Here is a 22,863-nt window from a genome sequence, read left to right on the forward strand (position 1 = left end):
CAGCAACTTTAACCCGTCACTTATCATTCTCTATCTCGCATTTCTGTTGACTTCTAGACAAAAATGTGTTGGATGCCCCAGCACCCAATCCGGATGATAGTCCTGGCGAATTGGGCAAACCCGTTGTGCTGCCAAAACAAATGTCTCCTGAGATGAAGAAGGCTGTGGATGACGGCTGGACAAAGAACGCATTCAACCAATATGTTTCGGATCTGATATCGGTGCATCGCACTCTGCCCGATCCCCGCGATGCCTGGTGCAAGGATTCGGCTCGCTATCTGAGCAATTTACCTAAAACGGATGTCATCATTTGCTTCCACAATGAGGCGTGGTCCGTGTTATTGCGAACAGTTCACTCCGTGCTGGACAGATCGCCACCTGAGCTCATTGGCAAGATCATTCTGGTCGATGACTACAGCGATATGCGTAAGTTTTGATTTAAAATAGAATTAAAAATCATTCAATTAACACTTTCTCGCTCGCAGCTCACCTGAAGAAACAACTGGAAGATTATTTTGTTGCCTATCCGAAGGTGGAAATTGTGCGAGGTCCGCAGCGCGAGGGATTGATTCGTGCCCGCTTGTTAGGTGCCAAATATGCCAAGTCCGCAGTAATCACATATCTCGACTCACATTGCGAGTGCGCCGAAGGTAATTATTGAAAATGCCTAAAAGTATGCAGCGGTTATTTTGTATTTTGCATTGCATTGCAATATTTTAAATATTTACACACTAAATTGACTGCCAAATTGTTGACTGCAATTGCCAAGGCTGTTAAATATTCAATTATACAACCAATTCCAAATTGCCATTTAATATGCGGGTTTAAATACCATATGCTAATTTAAGCCGATAAAAGTGGTGGTGGCGAAAAAACAAAACAGAAAAATAGAAAATAATAGAATCAAGAAAATACAAAAAAAGGAGGGAAAACCAGAGAAACAATTTTGTAGAATCTATCTTATTTTAGAGGGTCGCTTTAGGCGCATTTCACAAATCCCCAACGTGCTCTAAACGTGCCCATCAATTTTCCTGTTACATTTGATAGCTCAAAGATGAAATCCGCTGGCCATCGACAACGTCGATAACGACAAATAAAAACAAAAACACAACCGAAAAGAAAAACAACGGCAACAGCAAACGGAACGAAAATGTTGGCAATAAAACAAAGCCAACTAGTAAATCACTTAATCTTCAGTTTTGTTGCTTGCCACTCGAAGAGCGGTGATAGCGCAGATTGCTTTGTACTCGTCCTCGTCCTCGTCGTATCTTTGGACCAGCCACAGCTTTTCATTTTGTGTGACGACCATTGAGGAAAATGATGCAAGGGAAAACACAATCAATTTTGTTTATTGTTCACCAAAATCGATGCAGCCTAACAACTACTGCACAGAAAACTAACCCAACGGAAACTTTCTGCCAAAAAATATTATCCAGAAAAACTTTCGAGCCAAAGAACATGGATTACGAGAACGTTGTGCGTCAGTGTGTTGTATCTATATACAACCATGGAAGCCTGTACATGGCTGTACATGTGAAAGTTTTCGTTGAAAGAAACCAATTTTTGGTCTATATTTTACTTGGACGCTGTTGTCAACACCGCCAATGTCGATGATGAATGACAAGAGCAACGGTGAAAAAGCCAAGCACGTTGCGCATTTTGATAAACCAATTAAATCAGCCACAAACAATATTTTTAACTGGAATACCGCATGAAAATTATTCAATATATCCAATTGAATAAATTTAAAGTAAAAATACCAATTTTATATATATGAACAAAAAAAGCAACTTGAATTTAACTAAATAATGTATTCTTTACGAAATATAGGCCACAGAAAACAAAGTTAACTCAACGTATATCGAATTATGATCAACAAAAAATTAGCAAATGAACAGTCGTATATATTATTATTGATATTACTTATGTAAATAACAACAAAAAAATTCTAACTCAATTTAACTAAAGTATTTTTAAGTTGCAATGAAACATATGCCAGCAGTGCTGCTATGGATATAGATTTATGAGCATCAAATTCTAACTAAAAATTGAAACATTTCACTGAAATGCTTCAAGTAGAAATTATATACATAGCTATAAATACAAATATTATCACATTTAGTTTTTATACATTGTGCAATTGTCATATTTTATTAAGTATATACATAAATTATAATTACTTATACAATACAATCAACAAAAAATTCCAAGTTAAATTTTAATTTAATTTAATTTGGGTTCTTTTGTTGGAATTTTGTTATATTCTTTAGGAAGAATTCTAAACTATAAATTTAAATATTGTCACATTTATTTGTTATACATTTTGCAATAATCATATTTCATTTTGTGACAGCTCAAAACATTAGCTATCCCAAACTTACACTTTCTTTTCTCTAATCATTTCTAGGTTGGTTGGAACCATTATTGGATCGCATTGCACGCAACTCAACGACCGTTGTCTGTCCAGTTATTGATGTTATCGACGATACGACCCTCGAGTTCCACTATCGCGACTCCAGTGGCGTCAATGTGGGTGGCTTCGATTGGAATTTGCAGTTTAGTTGGCATGCGGTGCCGGAACGTGAGAAAAAGCGCCATAACGTAAGTCCAAGCTTATTAAATACGCCCCCTTCTCTGCCGCCATCTCCTCTGACACGAAGTGCTGACAGACGTGTTTGCCACCCTGAAAGCAGCAACCACATTGAAATTTTCAAACACTTCAAATAGGAAGGCTTCTGTTTCTGCGGTGTGTTTCTGTTGTTTGTTTAAGCGCATTCTATTATCTTTATATGCAAGAATGTGTCTGTATGTGTGCTTGAATGTTTGTATTGTGTGTGTTGGTTTAGCCATGGCTAGGTTAAACGAACTAACCCCAAAGCTCCATACGGAAAATACCAAAAATCCGTTTGCAAAATACACGCATCGCACACATCGGAACACATGAAGCCGCTTTAAGCCCCTGGAACGTGGTTAGAAAACACGAGTGTTTGCCGCAAACTAAATGTGACCCACCTACGCACGCACCAACATGAAGCGTAATCCACGCTCAGATACTATATATGTGTTTTTGTTACGATATGAGACTTTCGTGTGGCAATTACATTGACTCATTAACTTTTACGAAAGATACTATGAAAATATTTGAATAATAGTGTTTTAGTGTTACGAATTGCATTTATAGCAAAATGTTTCAAGTAGAACTTCAACTTAAATTTATTTTTAGTTTAAGAATTCTCAACTTTTTTGCATAATTTTGAATATTCTTTCTAAGAGAAATTGCATTTGATAAGGAGACATAAAGCACATTTTCAATTTTTAATCATCTTGTTTGCCCGTATATATTTGCATAAATCTGTATTAGCAATTCATATGTCAGGCAAGATACATTAGAAAATACATGATTTATATACACACTGCAGGAGAAGCACGCACACATCTCGTGTATTGCTGGTGATGCTTTTGTGTACCTTGTGAATGGATTGGCAAACACTCGAAATGAAAATTTAGTTGCTAGTTTCATGCATAACACACACACTCCACTCAGTCTCACTTCAACTTCAACATTGAATGGCTCTTGGCAGTGGCACTGGCCAAGTAGCACCGAATATGCATTTTGTGTGTCACAATTTAAACCCAAAAATTGGCATTCGCTACCTCCACAACCATCTCATGCTGCCTCTCCTGCTGCTGTTATTATTGTTTGCCACAATTTTGTTGTCTTCCATGAGTTGTGAGCTGCCTTAATGTTTTAATTAAACAATTCGCGCCGAGTTCTTAATTACAACATTTGACTTTCGAGAGCGGAAAATGAGCATAAATTGTAACGACAGCCGCAGCCACAGTTCTAGCCACAATCGCAATGGCAGACACACAACACTCTCAGCAATATGTAAGCGATATTGCGTATACGTCGTGTTAACCCTACAGAAATAATACGCCGTAATTACAACTGAAGATGGGCGAGTAGAAAGAGGTAGAGACAGATAGCGTAACTGCAATTAAAAGCCAAAAATGTTAACAGCAAATTCTCGCCTGCTGCTGCTGCTGTTGTTGCAGCTACTGTTGCTGTTGCTATTGCTGTTGCTGCAGTTGCAGTTGAAAGAACAGCAAACGCCAGAATCATGGAGCTGCAGCTGCCGCCGCTTCTTGCGGCGTAAATATCTGGCATAATTGTTTTTACAAGCGCCAAGAGAATTTATGCGAACATTGTTGCCGAATATCCAAGGCAGGAGGAAATGGCACTTCTGTTGTTCTTGCTGCTGTAGTTGTTGTTGTAGTCGTTGTTGCCACTTGCGCCTGAAGCTGCACTTAGCAGCTAAATCAAGTAAAGCATTTCCTGAGCACCACATTGGCAATTTGCCGACTGCGGGAATGGGAATGAGCCATAAATGTTGTCTGTCACATGTGCCATCGACAATGATAATGGCGGAAAATGTGGTGAAGAAAAAAGGGGCAGAGAACGCAAAAATAAGATGGAAAGAATAGGAAGTTCACACACACACATAAATGGCATTTTCGCATGTGCTGCGACAAATCGCAATAAATGACAGTCGAAAGTTTCCGACGGAAAATTGAAAAGCCTTTTTCGAATAAATGTATGTGTGTATATAAAATATGTACACTAAGCACTTCCACAACAGAAGCCAAGAGGAGAGTACTTTCAGCACACCTTCTCATCGCTTCAGACTGTTGACAGTCTTAAAGCCTGCTCGCAACTTTTGCCGTGTGTCCAGAAAAGTTGCTCAAATTGTTACGAGTTGCTAGCAACACCGACAATAACAAGAACTGAAAACAAGTAAAAGTTAAAGTGCAGAGTACAGCGACTAAGAAATACCTGTTATCCAATTTACCAAAAATGAAATCTGGAATTACAAATCCATGTAATATACTAATGATAAAAAATACAATTTGTAATTTTGCAGTGTTTATACAATTTATTTTATATGAGTATTATTACCAAGCTTGATATATTTCTCTCGAGTATTATTACGAAGTTTAGTAAATTTATCTCATCCAAACTGAACATAAACATTGAGAGGGGCAGACTGGAAATCTTATCGATCAAAAACATATATAGTTTTTGACGCTTTATTCTATCTTCTGCACGAAGTTATTACACCTTTTTCCCTTATTAGAGATATCGGGTATAACAATAACAATGATAACCACGGGGAATCAAAAATACATAGTCGGAGACCATGACGTGCTGCGTCCTCCAGCTCTACCCGCTCTCCACAGTCTCTGGCCGCAGCAAAAGTTTCGTCTGTTTGTGTTTTGTGTATGTTGTTGTTTCTTTATAATCGATATATTTGGAAAGCGCACATGTGCGTGAAGTTGTGTGTGTACGTGTGTGTAGAAGGTATGAAGACTGACTGGAAATGGTCCAGGAACTGAGCTGTGAGCCGATAGCTGGGAGAGTGGCGAGGGGGCTGATTACACGTGAGTGGCGTCGCTAGCGCCATCGGCTAATGGATTTGGCATTAACTTGGCAGCTGCCATTCGCTTGGCTGCCCATCTCCCAAGCCTAAGCTGTGGCTGCTGTTCTCATCAGCGAATTTGGCAAAATGCTCAACTTTTGGCATTGCCAATGAATTTGCCTGTTTAGGGCTAGTTAATAGAATAGAGAGAGGGAGTAGGGGGAGAAGTTTGTTGACTACCCGTAAATCACTCGTTAGGCAAATTGCGAAAGCCGTTGGGGCGAATTTAAAGCTGCATCGTAAATAATATTTCAACATTGAAAGAAGATGTTTTCTTTCTTTTCTTCTTTACTTTCTCCATCTCTCTTTATAATTCTGTCTATGTGTTTTTGTTCCGTTTCAAGTTTCAAGTCTTGCGCATTTTATGACAGCATCTGAAGGAACTTTTTCCAGTTTGCTGTAACATTTTTATTGCCATTCTTTCACCTGTCGCATTTCAACTTGCCTGACGGAACATTTGTGGCAGCTGCTTACCTGCCACATGCCACCAGGCGGCAGCCATTCTACATGTATTTCGAACAGTCAGTTTTTTTGTTTTTGTGCTGGTTCAAGTTAACTGCTATTTTATACCTTTTCAAGAGATTGTTTTCGAATTTTCCTCTTTTTGCTTCTGCCAGAGCATTGAGCTGGTAAATCGAAGAGATCAGCTTGCAAGCATTTTAAAGTGATTATTTTAGTTTTAAAACTAAATCTAGTTGCAAAATAAATCCATTTGATTTTTGCTATTACTTTTCATTTGGAAAATACATTTAGTAGCTGAGATTTTATTTCTTCATTTTTGATGATATTGTATTTCATCATTTCAACTCAAGCTGATTACTTCTTGTTTGCTAAATCTCGTTTATTTTGTGCTTGAAGTATACATCTGCAGCACAATGCGCCGTACTTGGGGAGTTTAAATTATGCATGGGGAAAAAGCTAAAGCTAGTGCACACGAAAATTTCCAAGCAAACGAATTTAGCTTAACCTATTGCTTCAGTTTCAGCTACAGTATAGAAAAAAATATGTACGAAAATCTAGCAGGACACACACATAAAAACTAATTCCCCATTGGCTTCCGGCAACTAACTAAAAATAATGAAAACGTTGGAGCTGCCAACTAATCCGCAAGCGTTTGTTAGCTCAAAGCCAGGCCAAAAACCACAACTAGCAAACGAGAGAAAAAATGCAAAAAATAAAACACACAGATATATACATATGTATACAACTAAAATCTCAAATAACCCGAAACACATAAAACAAAACTACTCGTACTATACATACAATAACAACTAGAACAATTTCATAAAAATACCAGAAATATCGTGTACTCGGTGTTAGGCAAAGATAGCTTCTAGTTTGCTTTAGTTTTGTTGGTTTTTTTTAGACAAATACTAATCCAATTACTGATATATCCTAGGTGTAGTGATAAAACTCATATGCTCTGTTTTTTGATAGGCACCTAGACCAGACTCTAGACCCTAGTCTCATACATAGATCCATTGACCATAGAAGCATCGACCATAGACCATCGACTTTATGGCAGTGACATAACAGAAACAAAGGGAACGAAGTGCCACTCGTCTACACCATACGTACACGCACAGCAATTTGAGTACACCCCACACACTCATACATATATTTACGAAAAGTGTTGTCGCTCTCCTGTTTCGTCCTGTTTTCCTCACTTCTCGTTACACAGAGACAGAGAAAAAGGTAAAGTTTACCTATAAAAATTGTTTGGCTGTCGTCGTCTCTTATCCTTATGTGCATGTGTAATGGGGCTGTGTGAATAGGTAAATGCTTTCTAATACCCTACGCACACACATACGCACACGCAGAAAGAAAACACACACAAATACGCGCATTTATACTCACACATACATTGCACGTTTCATTTCATTTCTTGCGCTTTACGTTTATGCCATTCTGATTGCCTATGCGTGCGTTTTTTGAGAAAACTTTTTCTCTTTTTTTCGGCTCCTATTTCCCATTTGTTTTTGTTGTTGTTGTGTTATGTTATTTGTGTTCTTGTTGTTGTTGTTGTTGTGAAATCGTGCAGAACACGAGGCTAGAGTATTTTTGCCTCGTTGCGTCGAGTGGTTTCTGAGTTCTGTAATACGCTGCGTATGCGAAATTTTCTGCCTTGACAAATGTTGAGCAGTCAATTCACAGAGAACTCGTTTCAAAGAGGGCATGCAGGATATTGAGGCTGTTGTGGAGTGCTCACTGCCGCTTCTTTAATGTTAAAGCCGATTACGCTTTTATATCAAAGTCAATTGGATTTGAGCATTCATCAGCGCACATGGCGAAAAGCATATGTCTAAATAAATAGCATACTTAACCAAGCATACTTAGGCAAAGAAAAGTTATCGGTGCTTCATTTAAATCTGTCCAATAACATGGTGAAAGAAATAACACATAAATTTAACAAATTTTTATTTTAATAATCTGCAATATTTAAAGATTTTCACTGTTTCTGCAATATGAAACATTTTTGAAAATGCTTTATATCAATTTTATTTCAAGACTTATGCAAATTCAAATGGAACTTCTTTGAAGTATTCAAACGTTATTAGTCGTCTTCTGAAGAATCACATCGATTTATTGAAAAGGATTAAATTTTTTCGACATATTGAGTGATGTCTTATATGTATACTTTCTTACAATAGACTGTTAATCTTCAATTCTTCAATCTACAATATCTGAAGAATTTCTCTGATTCTGCAATAAAAATCATTCGTGAAACAACATCAGAAATTGTGTTGAATTAATTTTCAATGTAACCTCAACAATAGTTTTACTTGTATTTCGATAACTTTAATGCAGCCTATCAATAAGTCATGAAACTATACATACATATATAGACATTTTAAAAGTCTAACCTCAAAAGTAGTTTCGAGAACATTGTTGCTGTATATCGAAAAGTCCGAAGAATCGCATCGATTTATCAAATAATTTCTGGGTTCCTCACACGACTTATTGAGTGATATATAAGACATACTTTTTCACAACTGACTGCTAATCGGTAATTCAATAATCTCGCGTATTTTGCAATATAAAACATTTATTGTTCGTTATTTTAGTTAAAAACACTTGCGTCAGACAAGAACAGTATTAGAATAGCTTAGCTGGCTGGCAACTTTAGTTAACCAGACGGTATTTGATAGCCCTCAGTATGGGATACTTCTCGTTGGTGCAGAGACCACGGAAATCGTCGAAGGACAAGTCGAACAGGGCGATGCCACCCAAATTGTTGGTGCGCACATAACCCGCCTTATCAGCAGCGCTGTCAGGATCCTCGAAGCTCACCCAGATGCCATTGTCACCCTTCTTATCGGCAGCACGGTAAGCATAGGTGCCAAATCTCTTGGCGGAATCCCGGACCTTAGTCAGCGGTGCATTGGCGCCCTTAGCGTAGGCATTATTCTGATTGGGGAGCAGAGCACAGACCTCGGGCCAGCTGTAGATGCCATGCTGTTGTGTGTTGGCGCCCACGGGTGCTTCGTCGACCACCTTGGCCACAGGGGGCACTCCGGTGTCACCGGAATCGTCTGTCAATTTCCAGGGGCGACCATAAGTGGCGACTCCCACATTAATCTTGCTGGCCGGGCAGCTGTTACGCAGCCAATACTTGACCTGGGCATCCACATTGAACTCGGGATTGCGGTCGCTCAGCTCGTAGAGTGGCGCCGTATAGTCAGCCACTTCCGGATTGCGCTCGGGGGTGTAGAAGTCAAAGGCGCCGATGTTTACAAAGTCCAGATAGTTGATTACAGCGGGCACATCGAAGAACACTGAATTTGAAGACAATTGATTAGCAAATATCTACATATTGCATGGGATTAACCTACGGGATGAGTTCACATTGGGCAATACTGTAGTTGACAGCAGCAGATTGTCCGGACGGAAGGCGTTTTTCACGTCACGCAACAAGGCCGTAAATTGTTCCTTGTGCTCCTCGGAGCGTTCATCGACAATGAAGTCGCCGCTGAAGACCTTCTTGAAACCCTTCCAGAGACTTCCCAGTCCACTGTGCACCTTCTTGGGTTTGTTTTTGGGGAATTGCCAAGCGATATCCAAGCCATCGAAGCCATAGGTCTTAACCAGCGAGTACACGGTGTTCACGAAACGGGTGCGACCAGTTGGATTCTCCAGCAGCTCGAGGTATTTGTTGGGCAAATCCTTGGCGTTCTCGCTCTTCTCTATATCCTTGTCACCGCCAATGCTCAGCAGAATGCGCAAATTGGGATACTTGCGCTTCAAGCGGGTCACGGTGCGGAACAGACCCTTGCCCAGATCCAAATCGAGTTGCTCGTTGAGACTCACAGCCTTATGCGAATCACGTTCGAGTCCGGCGTAGCCATAGATCAGATAGTCACAGAACTGTAGAGCTGGTTCCAGGTCATCGATCACCATTTTGCCGAGACCTATACAAAGATGTATTTTTACATTTTTATATTCTCTTCATGTAGTTGGGGATTTAAATAAATTTCGCTTATCTCCCCGCATTGGACAATGACAAATACATAAACCCAAATCTTCGAAGTGTCAGCTGATAAGCCTCACTTTGTTTCTAAGCTATTCACTTTTTTTTTTGTAAGATTTCATTTTCATTTGTGTTTGCGTTTATTTACTCATTGTACACCATGTTATTATCGCTTTGTTGCCGATTACGTAAGCTTGGGCTTGGGCTACTTTTATGTACTCACCTTCCTTGACAAAACTTGACGAGTCATAGAAGCAGACCAGGTGACGCTGTGGACCCTGCTGTTGTCCCACCTTGCCAGCCCATGCGCCGCTGGCCAGGCACAGAGTCAGTACCAGCAATGCCAAAGATTTCATCATCTTAGAAGAATTTCCTCCCGTTCGATTTAATTGTTTCACAAGTTGTTTGCTGCTTGGCCGACGACTTGAAACTGAAACTTGAGTTGACGCTCTGACGCTGTCTCAGACTTTGTGTGTGGATCGGAGGCTCTCTGAACAGAGATCGAAGCAGCTTTTGACGAAGGTTGATGTTGATGTTCTTTTTGTTTTTGTGCGCTGAGTAAAGCGTGAATTGATAAACGAGACAAAGCTGAGTTAGCGAGCCACTAAAAAGCTCTATAATATGTGTTAGAGTAAATACAGTGATCATTTGACTTGACTGATAATTGTAAATACGTGTTAATTGAAAATATCAATTAAAACGCAGTTAAGATTTTTAATTCAACTACTAAAAATTCATTTGTTACCATTTGCGAATATGATATTTATTTAAGTAAATAATAATAGTTTTCGGGTACTATTTACTATTTATTTAATCATTACATAAAGAAATATGTCATTTAATTCAGTGAATTCTTTTTAGTTAGTGTTCACTGTATTAATTTCTCGGCGCCTAGAAATTAATACAGTGAACACGAACACTCGTTTACAATTTGTCTACATCTCGCGGTCCATTTAAATGATGATTTCTTGTTTTGATACGTGTCTAGTTTCGCACTTAGCTTAAAGCCGAAGCCTAAAAGCTTTTGTTATCAAACTGGACCCGATGTTATATTTTTGCATAATCCCCTTTCGATCCACTTTACGTCCTAATCCACCTCAGTCTCTCTCTGTTTGTTTCTGTCTCCCTTTGTCTGTATCTTGCTCTAACGTGTCTCATATTTCATTCGTCTCTGCCTACGCTCACAGCTCACATCTCACACCAATTCCATTTACTTACTAACAGCTGCCCGCTCTGATCACGACTGCCCACACAAACAGACACACAAACACATTGAGACAGTTGTGCGTTAGCTATTTTGAAATTCATGGACATGGCCATCGATTGCCTGAGAGTGAAGAGAGAGAGAGAGAGAGAGAGAGAGAGAGAGAGAGAGAGAGAGAGAGAGAGAGAGAGAGAGAGATAAAGGTAGTAGATAGATGGATAGATAGAACATGCCCCCATAGTTTGACCCTTATCTCACTGACAGTTGCACGCACAATCAGCCATATGAGCACCGGAAGGTAATGGAACAATATACGAGTTGAGGAATCCAAAAACAGCCAACTGCCAGTTGCCAGTTTTGAGTTATCCGACTTATTTGCATAAATTGTTTGCCGATTGCTTTGCGACAAGAAGTCATTGCTTTAGAGGAGGCAAGCTACTCACAATTTTATTGTGTTTGTGTTTGGGTTTGGTTTGGCTTGATTGTTGTTTGTTTTTTATTTTACATTTCAAAATATTTTTGTGTTACTATTGTTGTTTGAACTTCTTTTCTTTCATCTTTTATATTCGATGTGTTCCATTTCTTTGCGTTGCTTTAATTCAGTTCAAAAGCAATTATCACTCTTTATGGCGTGTCGCATTTATTGTAAAAAATTAAAACCATTTGCATGTGTATGTGGGAGCGTTAGCAGACGATGTGGCAGATAATTGAAATTGCTGTTGGCTCAACATTTGCATAAGTGAAAAGTGCAAAATGTGTGTGCGAACCGGACCGGACCGCACAATGGGTCAAACATTTATCCCCACTTTCGCCACAGCGCTTGTAAGTTTATGATTAAGTCAATCATACGCACGACTAACCCACAAAAAAAATCCGGCTTAAATTGGCCAAGGGCCACCAGCGTTTTTGTGTGTGTGCGCACATAAAATTGAATTTAGTCTCGGCACGGAATACAACCCGCTTTCAGAAAGACCGCTTCAAGCCCAACCCGCAGTTGTGCTTTTGAACTGCTTTTTGCCTTAGAGTTTTCGTTTCGCTTTTTCCTCAGATGTATACACTTTTTTTTTATTAATTAATGGCAAGCCATTTGGGTCTAAACGAAATCCTTTCGGCCGCCCTTTTTGCCTTTTCTGCTTTTGTGGTTTTCTCGCTTTTTTTTAATTTTTGTTGTATTTTGCAAATTAATTTTGCTCAAGTAGAGCGCACAGCAGGCAACGTTATTACTTACACATTTTCTGAAAATTACATGCAGTTTAACTTTTAATTGAAATGTTGTAACAAGTGGGGAAGCAACGAGGCAACCAACATAAACCCCAACAAAGCCAAAGTCCTCCGGTCTTCTTTTCCTCACACTCTTTCGCAACATTCTCATGCTCATCAGCTGCTGCCATGGCAATGCACTGAGAGCTTTCCCTTCTACTTCCCGCTTTATATACGTATCGTATTTACATATAAGTATGTATATACACACGCACACATGTGTGTGTATAGTATATTGTATGTATTTTGTGGCTCTGTTTAATTAAACGTGCTGCAAGCGCTGGAAATCAGTGGCGATATTTTACACCCGCCTGAAAGTATGCTATACTCGTATATTCGCATAAAAAGCACAAGTGCTGCGCCTGGTGTTTTGTGTTGCCTGCTTTTGAGCGAGCCATGAATAATGGCAAAATTATGTTATTTGCAAATTATAAAATGGCCGCCAGTTTAATGCGCTTAACTGGCACTTGACGGTCGCCCACAGCTCTGGCAACGTGACCCGCAACGAGGGTTGCTCGTGCGATAGTTTTGACTGCAACTCGTAGTCAAACAAACTGACCACAGAGTGAACAATTTCAAACAGAAGGTGGTCTTATTGTGGATGACGGGAGCTGACCACACCATCATTGCATTGCATGGCAATGATAAGCGACGTCAGAGAGCGAGAAGAAAAGAGACAGAGCGCAACCTCACTCATAACTTTGCATATTAAGCCATATAGAGGGGGATAAAAAAAACACTCGAAAGTTTGGCAGTCTCAGCTGCTGTTGCTCCACTTGCAACCACAGCAACACTGTTGTTGGCGTGTGGGAGGGAGGCTAACAATAACAAGATCAGGCTGCAATCGCAAACAACTCGCAAGTGTATTAATTTGCACCCAATGCACGACGACGACGATGAGGAAACACAACGAGCCAACAAACAGCCAGAACGAGGCTGTGAACAATATTTTGGTGGGCTATGGGCGTATGATAACCGAGACTAACGACCACTTCAGTCGGCTGTTGGACAATGTGTACTGCGGCTGTGGGCGTAGGCGTGGCGCAGCCACCATTCTCCCCCCTCCTCCAGGAAAGTGATTTGTGGGCTCGCCCATTTTTTGCAGCTGCAGCAACAACAGCAGCATCAACAGCAACATATGCAAATCACTCACTCAAGCGCGAAGAGTATGCAAGCCAAAAACACCCAACACCAACTCTCTCCCACACTTGTGCACACAAACACACACACACACACTACTTTGGCTGTATATGAAAGTCAGCTTACGTGGCGCATGGTTTATTAAAAAGGACTCGTAAAAATGCACAACACACTCTACAAAAAAAAAAAAAACAGAAAAAGTGGAACGCAACAAACCCCCAAAACATGCAACTAACACGTTAGAGATGAGAACTTCAGTATCGCATAAAATCATCGTATTAATCTCTTACCTTATTCTACAGTTTTATATAAATTAGGAACATAATAAAATAGAATTGTGTTGTTCAGAGTAAACAGAACAGCAGAAGTTATAAAATTGTAATTGTCCGTTAACTCAGCACATTCGGGTATATGTATATTTTCAGCATCGCCGGCATAAAATATATTCTTATGTTAAGTGGGAATATATAATATTTAAATTAGGTTATGAGCAATTAGGTAAGCAGATCATAAGAAATAGTAAATATCCTTAAGCTCTTCTCTATTTAAGAATTTACTCTAATACACGAACCTTCTGAAGACGCGTTTCTTATAATAAAGGGGAATTAATTTAAATCAAATTCCCTTATATAGAGTAAACAGAACATTCGAGAAATCTACTAGAAAGTATTCTCTAACACCCTGGGCATACATATTTTTAATTTTTCCAGTAGTCAGTTCATTCTAATTCTTTATGAAAATGCTTTTATATAGAGCTTATCTCTAACATTCAGCACACTCAGGTATATATTTTGTGCATCATCGGCCTTAAAGTTTGCAGCAGACAGTCCACTCTAATATACGAACCTTCTACAAATGCTTTTCTCGTCCTGTCACATTCTTTGTACTACGACTATCAACAACAACTCTTATGCCAGCATGCTTCTGTGAGATCGCAGCAAGAATGCATGAGAAATAGCTATGGAAATAAGCTGCTGCAACAGCAACAGCAACACCAACAGCGACAGCAGAAGCAGCATCTACTAAAAGCAGATATGAAACTTTTAAAGCCTCGTCTTTCCCACTGCGTGCACTTCAAACGGACAAAATTTGATACCTTCCCCTTGCTGCATACGGCTGACGCTTAGCCTTATATGATGCACTAAGGGCAAAGAAGTGAGGGATGGGGACGAAACTGCAGGCAACTGGCAACTGGCCCCACTTTGCAAGCCCATCCATCAACTGCCAGCAGTTTGGTTCATTTTTAAGCAATTTTCGCAACCGATATTTTGTGCATGGGAGACAACATTATGGCGTCAGTTGCCCCTCTCTCTCTCTTTCTTTTTTCTCTCGCTCAACCATAACATGCAGATAGATGGCTATATATGTATGTCTGCTACTATATGTATATATGCAACCTGCTAAAGTCGATTTTTTGCATGCCAATGCAAAGTCAAAGTTGTGTTGCCTCTACGCTTGCCAAAGCACATAACCATCATCATCATCATCATCATCACCGTTTTCATCCGACAGCAACATTATAATGATCATAATCGTGCAGACCAGACGGGCATCAGGATTGCAGTGAAATGTACTGCAACTGTTTGGCTTGCACTCGCCTGGACGCGTCTGCCTGCAGGTCGGCATTATTAATTGGCCAGCTATATGCATGTTTTCAAGAGTCGAGGCGCCGCTCGCTCTCCCTCATTCTCTGCATTTTCCGGGCTATTTTGCGGCATACAAATCCTTAGTTAAGGCACTCTACTTAATATGCAAGTATACTGCAATCGAAATTTCGGCATAAACCAAAATGTCCCGCAGCATCCTGATTAAAGGATCATATATGAGACTATTAGGAGAAACATTTGCAATTAAAGCGACAGAGCTAAAGTTTAATAAAGTTGAAAAATTTAAACTAAGAAAAGAATTTTCTATGATCAACTTTAGAGAGAACTTAAGCTAAATTTAAAAATTTCTAGGATTAACCCTAGAGTAAGAGTAATACTTAAAGTTGTCCATACAGTTACGAGTGGGGTCCAATTACGTTTACGATTTCACTCAATCTTTGGGAGAAACGGGAAGTGAAGCTTTTCAACGCAAGCTAAACTGTTATAATTGATGGGCTGCTTATGGGCATAGGTTGCAGGAGCAGGACGTCGTTGTCAGCCATCATATTCGCCCATAAACTTGGATATAAGCACGTACTTAGAGCCGGTTTCCGTAACTCTCCGGCCCGGTTCGCTGCATCTGGCATGCAAATTGAGTGCGCGTTTCGCATAACCAAAAACTTAATTTTCAGCAGTTTGAATAGGCATTGCGATTGCAGTACAAGGAACCGACCACACGCGAGGCACGTTCTGAATGGAAATTTTGATAGCCACAGATGGGGCTGTGTACCACGTTACGACGTGGCATTTACCCAGGGACAGGGATGAGGACACAGCCTGAGGCAGAGACAGCGGCGTGTTGCTTCCGGCGATAAACTTTGCGTTCCTCTTGCCAAAGTGTCGCGCTGTTTGATGGTAATTATGTTATGTCCAGTGAGACTACGCCTCCATCTTAAGTTGAAGAACTGTTGGCCAAATTAAATAAGCGGCTAAGTTGCCACGACCTTCTGCGAGTGGAATTTTGGGGAAAATGCTGCAAAGGGAGGCGCATTCTGACGACGTTATAAAGTATCATATTGCGCAAAGGACAAGCAGAATGGGGTGGAGGAAGGAAGAAGAAAACGCGTGCCGTTTTCTTTTAATTTTCATAAAATTTCTCCCGCATTTCGTTGTTGTTTTATTTCCTGCGTTTCTTTTGGGCTCTTTGCACGTGCGCGCATTTTACTGCTTAATACGCAGCGTTGCACTTTACTTTTATTGCACTTTCAGAACGCGACGCGCGGCGTGTAAAAACGAGCAAAGTTTTCCACGCGCGCAAATCTCTGCTGCGTTTTATGTGCCCAACAGAGGCGTGTGCTCAAGGAGGGGCGGTTTTGTACGTATACGTTGTTTGAAACGCAATAGTGTAACACACATTACGTATACGTCAAAGTAATGATACAAAGCTATTTGTATTAAGGCATGAATGTAATTTGATTCGAACGCTTCTTTTGCATGTGTTGTGTGCAACAAAATTGCTGTGTAATGTGTCAACTTTCATCAAGATTGCAGCTTCATGAAATTGCCATGGAAACAAACAGTTAGTCTCTTATATTAAGCCATGTTTGCTAAAATAAAAATGATAATGTTTTAAATAATATTTTATATGCAAGTTGGCATAGCGACCACTAATCACTCGTTGCATTTTACTTAAATAGCCGCAGGCCATTTACATTGAAAAATACGGATATATAATTTCAGCTGTGCTCCCCTCTGCGAAGTTGCCCTGACTACAGCCATGCGTTGAGTTAGAAGCAGATAGTCCAGATAAGTATGCCGGCCCTTGGGTTCTGCTCCGGCTTATGCTGGGCTGTCTATCTGGGGGTGCTTTTGCTTTCGCTTTCGTGTCGTTTCGTTTCATTCGCTGAGGATGCTGGCCAACGTTAAGCACTCGCTAACGGTCCAGTGAACCGGTAATCAAAGCAAAATCAGCTAAGCAACGAACAACTTTTTATGCTAATTTGCCTGCGTTTCATGTACAATTTTGCCTTCCAACCAGCAGCATCTTCAACACTTCACCTTCGCATGTGGTTGCGTGTGTGTATGTGTGTGTGAGTGAGTGAGTGGATATCTGTGTAGGTGTGTCTGTCTGGTACATTAAACATTTTAATAAGCTCCTGAGAAGGCACTCTTGAAGTTTCATTTAAGCAGGTTAAGCAGGACTTCTGCATTTGGTTTTGCAGGCACCTGGCCCAAAAGCGTGGTTTAAGCACACGGCTTCCTTTAGCAGTCATGCTTGCTCTGTTTCCTCAAAGAAGATCTTAAGTATTACTTAAAACTTATGCAACTATTTACTTTGAGTAGCGTAGCGACTTTTTAGCGCTTGACTCATGCAAATGCGATGCGAAGAGGCATGAAAACTCTTCAAGTTTTCTTCACCATCTCTCTCAACTGCTTTTCCCCCGCAGATACACAAAAATACACAGCATACATATGGGGCAAGTTAGTGTGTGTGTGTGTTTGTATCTGTGGGAATATAGGCGTGTCAGCGCGCACTTGTCAAAAGTCAACTTCACATTATGTCAAGCAGCGTTTTTTCCTTCCTTCCGTCCGCCCTTCCTTCGACGTGTCCTTTGAATTTCTTTCGCATTTTCCCTTTGAAGGAGTAGGGGCAAACCCAACAGCCAACAGCAGACGAGCCGCAGGCACTTTCTGCCCTTGTGTATGCGTGCCTGCCTGCCACGCCTCGCCTCCAGGAGGGAGCTACCCTACCCTACCCCCTCCCCCGAAAACATTACGATGCTGACATTAACGGTATTCCCGTACATATACTATATAAACATGCTCCTATAGACTCGCGCCCTCCTGCTGCGTTTTGTTACTGTTTTATTTGATATTAATGTGGTTGTTGCTGCTGTGGCTGTGGCTGTTGCTATTGCTGTTGCCTTTGGCGTTGCTGTCTGGCAGCCCGCAGGTTAGCACATTATTTGCATAGCACACACATTCGGATGCGCATCGCTTGCCGCTTCTCGTGGCGCCTCGCCTTTTGCCTGCTTAATTTGCGGCCATCACGAAGAGCGAGGAGGGGAAACAGGGGAACGGCCAGATTCTGTGAGATCCTGTGCTAAGCACTCTACTCACTGCTTTACACTTGACGAATGGCTTTGGCGGCCAAAGGACCCATCATTTTTTCCAGCATAAATTGTGTCAACCGCAGCACACACACACACACGCAGAGACTAACATAATAAATGCCGTTAGATTTATTTGATATCTAAATAGGCCGTCGTTTTGCCGTTTCACCATTGAAGCCATGTGAGAAATACGAGGCAATTACGATACCCTGTAACTAAGGAACAGCGAGGTAGCAGACTTCGTAGAAGCTCAATGTATAGTGCTCTCAATATTAATAGTAAAATAGTACAAGAAATAAAAAAAAAAAATCACTGTAAATTTAAATTTTTTTTGGAATATACATATATAAATTCATGGAAGTACATTAAATGTTAATCGTTGAGTTTGTACTCTTTATTCCTAGCTAGATTATATTCAAGAAAAAACCACACTAATGATTTGTTTGATTAAATTGCTGACTAGTATTTAGTACACAAAAAGAAAAAACGTGCTAAAATCAAGAATGAAATCTTGAATCAAGAATGTTCGTAAGTCAAAATTGAACCAAGAAGTTTCCTAAATCAAAATCGAATATCTACACAAAATTTAGATTGCCTAATCTTCTTTTGTCAAGAATGGAAAAATCTTAAAAGTGAATCAAGATTGCAAAATCTGAAATGAAGATCAAACATTTTAGATTAAATTTAGGTTGGATATACTTGATATAAGATTGATTATGACTCAAATACGAAGATTGAAAAATCTTAGATCAAGATTTTTTGTATAGATTTCTTTTTCTCTCTGCATTTAATATAATGAAGTTCCAGAAGTCTTCAAAAATATCGATATGGTCTCTAGAATAATATAAAGATAATTTTAGAGAGTAACTTGTTAACTTTTGTTTTCACTTCATACTTAATGTAACGTAACTTTCCCTAATGCCATTTATGAAAGAATATTTTATGAAAAACAGTTAAATTACTGTCTTCCTTCAAATTAATCATACTCGTATTTTAAACTTTAAACTATGGCTATAATTAATGCAATATTTTTTTTTCAAAGACTAATTTAATCTTCATGTTCTCAAGTTTCTTCACATACACTGTTGAAAGGGTATTTGGAGGCAGCTCTGCTTTCCTTGCTACTGCTTAAGTTAGAGCTTTTCTTGATTGCGTTTGGGTTGGTTTTTGTTTAGTAGCTAGCTACATATAGCTACAGCAAATTGAATTGATTGATTGGTTTATAAATCAAGCGGGATTTCGCAGCAAGTGCTGAAAGGCAACTTGAGCCTTTGAGACGTCGCGACTCCTTCGTGAAGGAGCGTGAACTTATCGAGCTGACAAACCAACTTATTTGGCATGCAGCATACTCAATGATTTGCTTGGCACCGCTGTGTGAATGTACATATTTATCCCTTGTTGAATCATTTAAGCCGCATTATATGAGTACGCTGTTGACGCTGATGTCGCCAGATGGCAAAAGCGAAAAGTTATGCGAAGTTGTTTGTACAAAATGAAATCTGCAACAGCAACTGCAACTGGAACTGCAACTGCAACTGTTCCGTCAACTGCGAGCGGCAACTTTCCTCATCTTTCGGTGTTTATTTATTTATTCAGCGCTGAATTTTATTTCATTTCAGTTTATTTGCACAAGAAACTTATTTTCGTTTTTACTTCCATTTCCGTTGTGCAGGAAAAACCAAAAAAAAAAGCAGAGAATTTCACAAAAAAAGGATCATGCATATATAGGGAAAGGATGTTGGGCGAACAACAACGAGAACAACAACTACAAAAATGCAACTATAGCAACTATAACAATAAAATCCTTTTACACACACATGCATACATTACACACCCACACACACACACAAAGTCACACAGATGTATCACACAAATGAAGGCTGCGTTTTTGTTACTGCTTTTCACTTTTGCTATTTGTTCTGTCACTTCCGGCGGCGTAAAAAACAACAAAGATGAAGAAAAAAAGTAACAGAAAAATGGCCGCCCGCATGCAGCTTCCGCCTCGCCACGCGCATACATTTGCCTACAACATCATTGTTGTGCATTGTTGTTGTTGATATTGTTGCTGTTGCTGTTGATGTTGCTGCCGGTTTTACCCCGTTCCCCCTTCTCCTTGTTCTTGCCATGACTATGCCACACTCATTGTTGTCTTGTGCCAGCAGCGTTTATTAAATGTCACACTGCGAATTTGCCAACGGCCATAGCTGATGCTTTAGCCATCCACATCCCCCGATCTCCTGCATCCCTGTGCTATCTGACATCCGTCTGGCAGTCTGGCTTGGCCATGACGCTCTCTCTCCCAAAACACAAAGGCACTTGTCGTGTTTGGAGATTTCACTCGCTGCCTTCACGTTTGTTGTTTTTTGTTTCTTCGTTTTTTTTATTCGCCTTCGTTTTTGTTGCTGCCGCCTCTGTTGTCTTGCTTTTGTTTTTACGTCTTGGCACTTTCTTTTGTTGTTGACTTTAAGTTACATATTTTTAGTTGCTTTGCAAAGCAATCCATCCATCCGCCCTCTGGGTTCCCTTTCCTCCGTGTCTCCTGTTGCCAGCACTGATGACAGCTCCCCCGAGTATCAGCCAGTGACAATTTCATTTATTTTGTGCTTCCGTTTGCTGCCTTTTAAAAAGGAAAAACATGCTCGAATTTCCCATAATGTTTGCGCAGCTCCTCCCCACGCATCGGCAAATAACCTTTGTAATTTTATTTTCCTTGTGAAAATCTACATAATTTCCTTGTCACATTCGTTTTAAGAGTATTTAGTCTTCCTATTAATGGCGTGCTGTACACATTTCGCAGAGTATCTGCTGGTTGTTGTATCTCTTCCCTTTGTGTAGGATTTCTTTCTTATTAGCATTGGAATTTTTTGCCACAAGTTTTTCTTGATTTACTTCAAAATCCTAAAAGCTGTTTGTGCGTATACGTAATATGGCTTCAGATTTGCATATTTTTGATGTCAACATCAATGAATTGCTGTCAACGTTGAATTAGAAATTGTCTTAACAAAGCCAAGCAAAAAGATTGCCTTAAATTTATTAAGTCTATTAACATTTTGCAATTAATTCGTGTTATTTTCCTCGATGCTTTTGTTGATTCTCGCTCGTAGCAAATAAATAAGTAATGGGGAAAAAAGTTTTATTTATTTTTAATTATTCTGTATGATGTCCATTACTTGGAAACTGCAACTTCTGTGGCAGAATGGGCAAAACAAGCAAAAATTGTAATTAAATTGCAATGAAAATGAAATGCAATTCTCCAATTAAATGCAAAATCTGTTCCCTGTGCCACAATGAGAGAGAGAGAGCGAGTGAAACGACGATAGAATGAAAGGGATGCAAGATGCAGCCAGATATGGAGTTAAAGTCGTTATGTGCAAGAGTCCAGCTGGCCAACGTCAGCTAGAATTGAGCTGAAGCAGGAACAGCAGCAACAAGAGCAAAGCAAATACGCAGCACAAAATATTCAATTACAACCAAAATTTGTGGAGAGCCAGGCAAAAAGGCAAAGACAGCTAGAGAAAGAGCAGAAAATGTGAGAGGATGAGGAAAATAAGTTAGTTGGAAGTGCGAAGAGCCAAACGAAAATGTGTACTAAATAAAATGTAGCCTCGGGTGTTTTGAAGCTGTTGAAAGTATCCGAAAAAGACAGACAGCAGAGTGAGGCAGACAAAGTTGCTGCCAGACGGGGCAACTTACACTTCAAATGGTCGGCCTGTGGCATATTGTATGAAGCCAGCTGCAACGTTCGCTCTCAACACTTTACTGGGGATGGGAATTTGCTTAGGTGTGAGCCACTTGAGAGACCAAACGAATGACACATTCGCTTGAGTTTCAATTAGGAAAATTAAATGTCCTTACGAGATTCCATTCGACTTAAAGCCGAGGCCGTCTCTCTTAACCTTGCACTGAACGACAACACAATATTTGTCCAGGCTATTTGCTATTTCTCTATTCACCAGCTGGTATTAAATTTGTTTATTCTTTCTATTTGTTGCAGAGCACATCGGAGCCTGTTTATTCACCCACAATGGCCGGGGGTCTCTTTTCCATCGACCGCGAGTTCTTTGAGCGTCTGGGCACCTACGATTCCGGCTTCGATATCTGGGGTGGCGAGAATCTCGAGCTGTCATTCAAGACGTGGATGTGCGGCGGTACTCTCGAAATTGTGCCCTGCTCCCATGTGGGTCACATCTTCCGCAAACGTTCTCCATACAAGGTAAGTTCTTCAGAGTCTTTGGTATTCACAGGCTCAAAGCTCATTAATGACCGACCAAAGCGATTGCAAATCATTGGTGAATTTAGAACTTGCAAACATGCAGCCACACAGTGTGGCACATATAGTAGAGTACATTTGTGTTTGTTGCATGCACCAGAGTAAGGCCAGAGGTCGTGTTTGGTCAATAGTGCCCCTGTGCGGCTCTCTCTCGTTGCAAGTGTGTGTACTTGCCGCACATGCCACATGCCACATAGCACAACACGTGCAGGGTCTGCGGCTATGCCACTGTCTTTGGGACACTGCCTCAATTATCAACGGTTTACGCTTGACAAAAGTTTGGCAACTGTTGTGTTGTCAGTGCCGTAGCTGCTTCAATTCCAGCAACACCAACTGCGGCCTCGG

At 40.2% G+C, this 22,863-nt stretch overlaps 2 protein-coding genes across 4 annotated transcripts in view; one reads left to right on the forward strand and one right to left on the reverse strand.

Moving 5' to 3' along the window:
• Window positions 1-22,863, forward strand: part of LOC117572410 (putative polypeptide N-acetylgalactosaminyltransferase 9) — a 63,481-nt gene that overhangs the window by 33,154 nt on the left and 7,464 nt on the right. For all 3 annotated transcript variants that reach the window (XM_034255192.2, XM_034255194.2, XM_034255193.2), the window contains 4 exons: window positions 58-426; window positions 486-650; window positions 2,408-2,601; window positions 22,243-22,461. In XM_034255192.2, coding sequence (XP_034111083.1) covers window positions 58-426; window positions 486-650; window positions 2,408-2,601; window positions 22,243-22,461 — 947 coding nt within the window. The remainder of the gene's footprint in view (window positions 1-57; window positions 427-485; window positions 651-2,407; window positions 2,602-22,242; window positions 22,462-22,863) is intronic.
• LOC117572411 (imaginal disk growth factor 6) lies at window positions 8,506-10,391 on the reverse strand. Its single transcript, XM_034255195.2, has 3 exons — window positions 10,169-10,391; window positions 9,311-9,886; window positions 8,506-9,253 (listed from the first exon to the last, which is right to left on the reverse strand). The coding sequence occupies exons 1-3, from the start codon at window positions 10,302-10,304 to the stop codon at window positions 8,601-8,603; spliced, it is 1,365 nt and encodes a 454-aa protein (XP_034111086.1). The 5' UTR covers window positions 10,305-10,391; the 3' UTR covers window positions 8,506-8,600.

Source organism: Drosophila albomicans, chromosome 3 (genome assembly GCF_009650485.2).
Source record: "Drosophila albomicans strain 15112-1751.03 chromosome 3, ASM965048v2, whole genome shotgun sequence".
NCBI classification, from domain to species: Eukaryota; Metazoa; Arthropoda; class Insecta; order Diptera; family Drosophilidae; genus Drosophila; species Drosophila albomicans.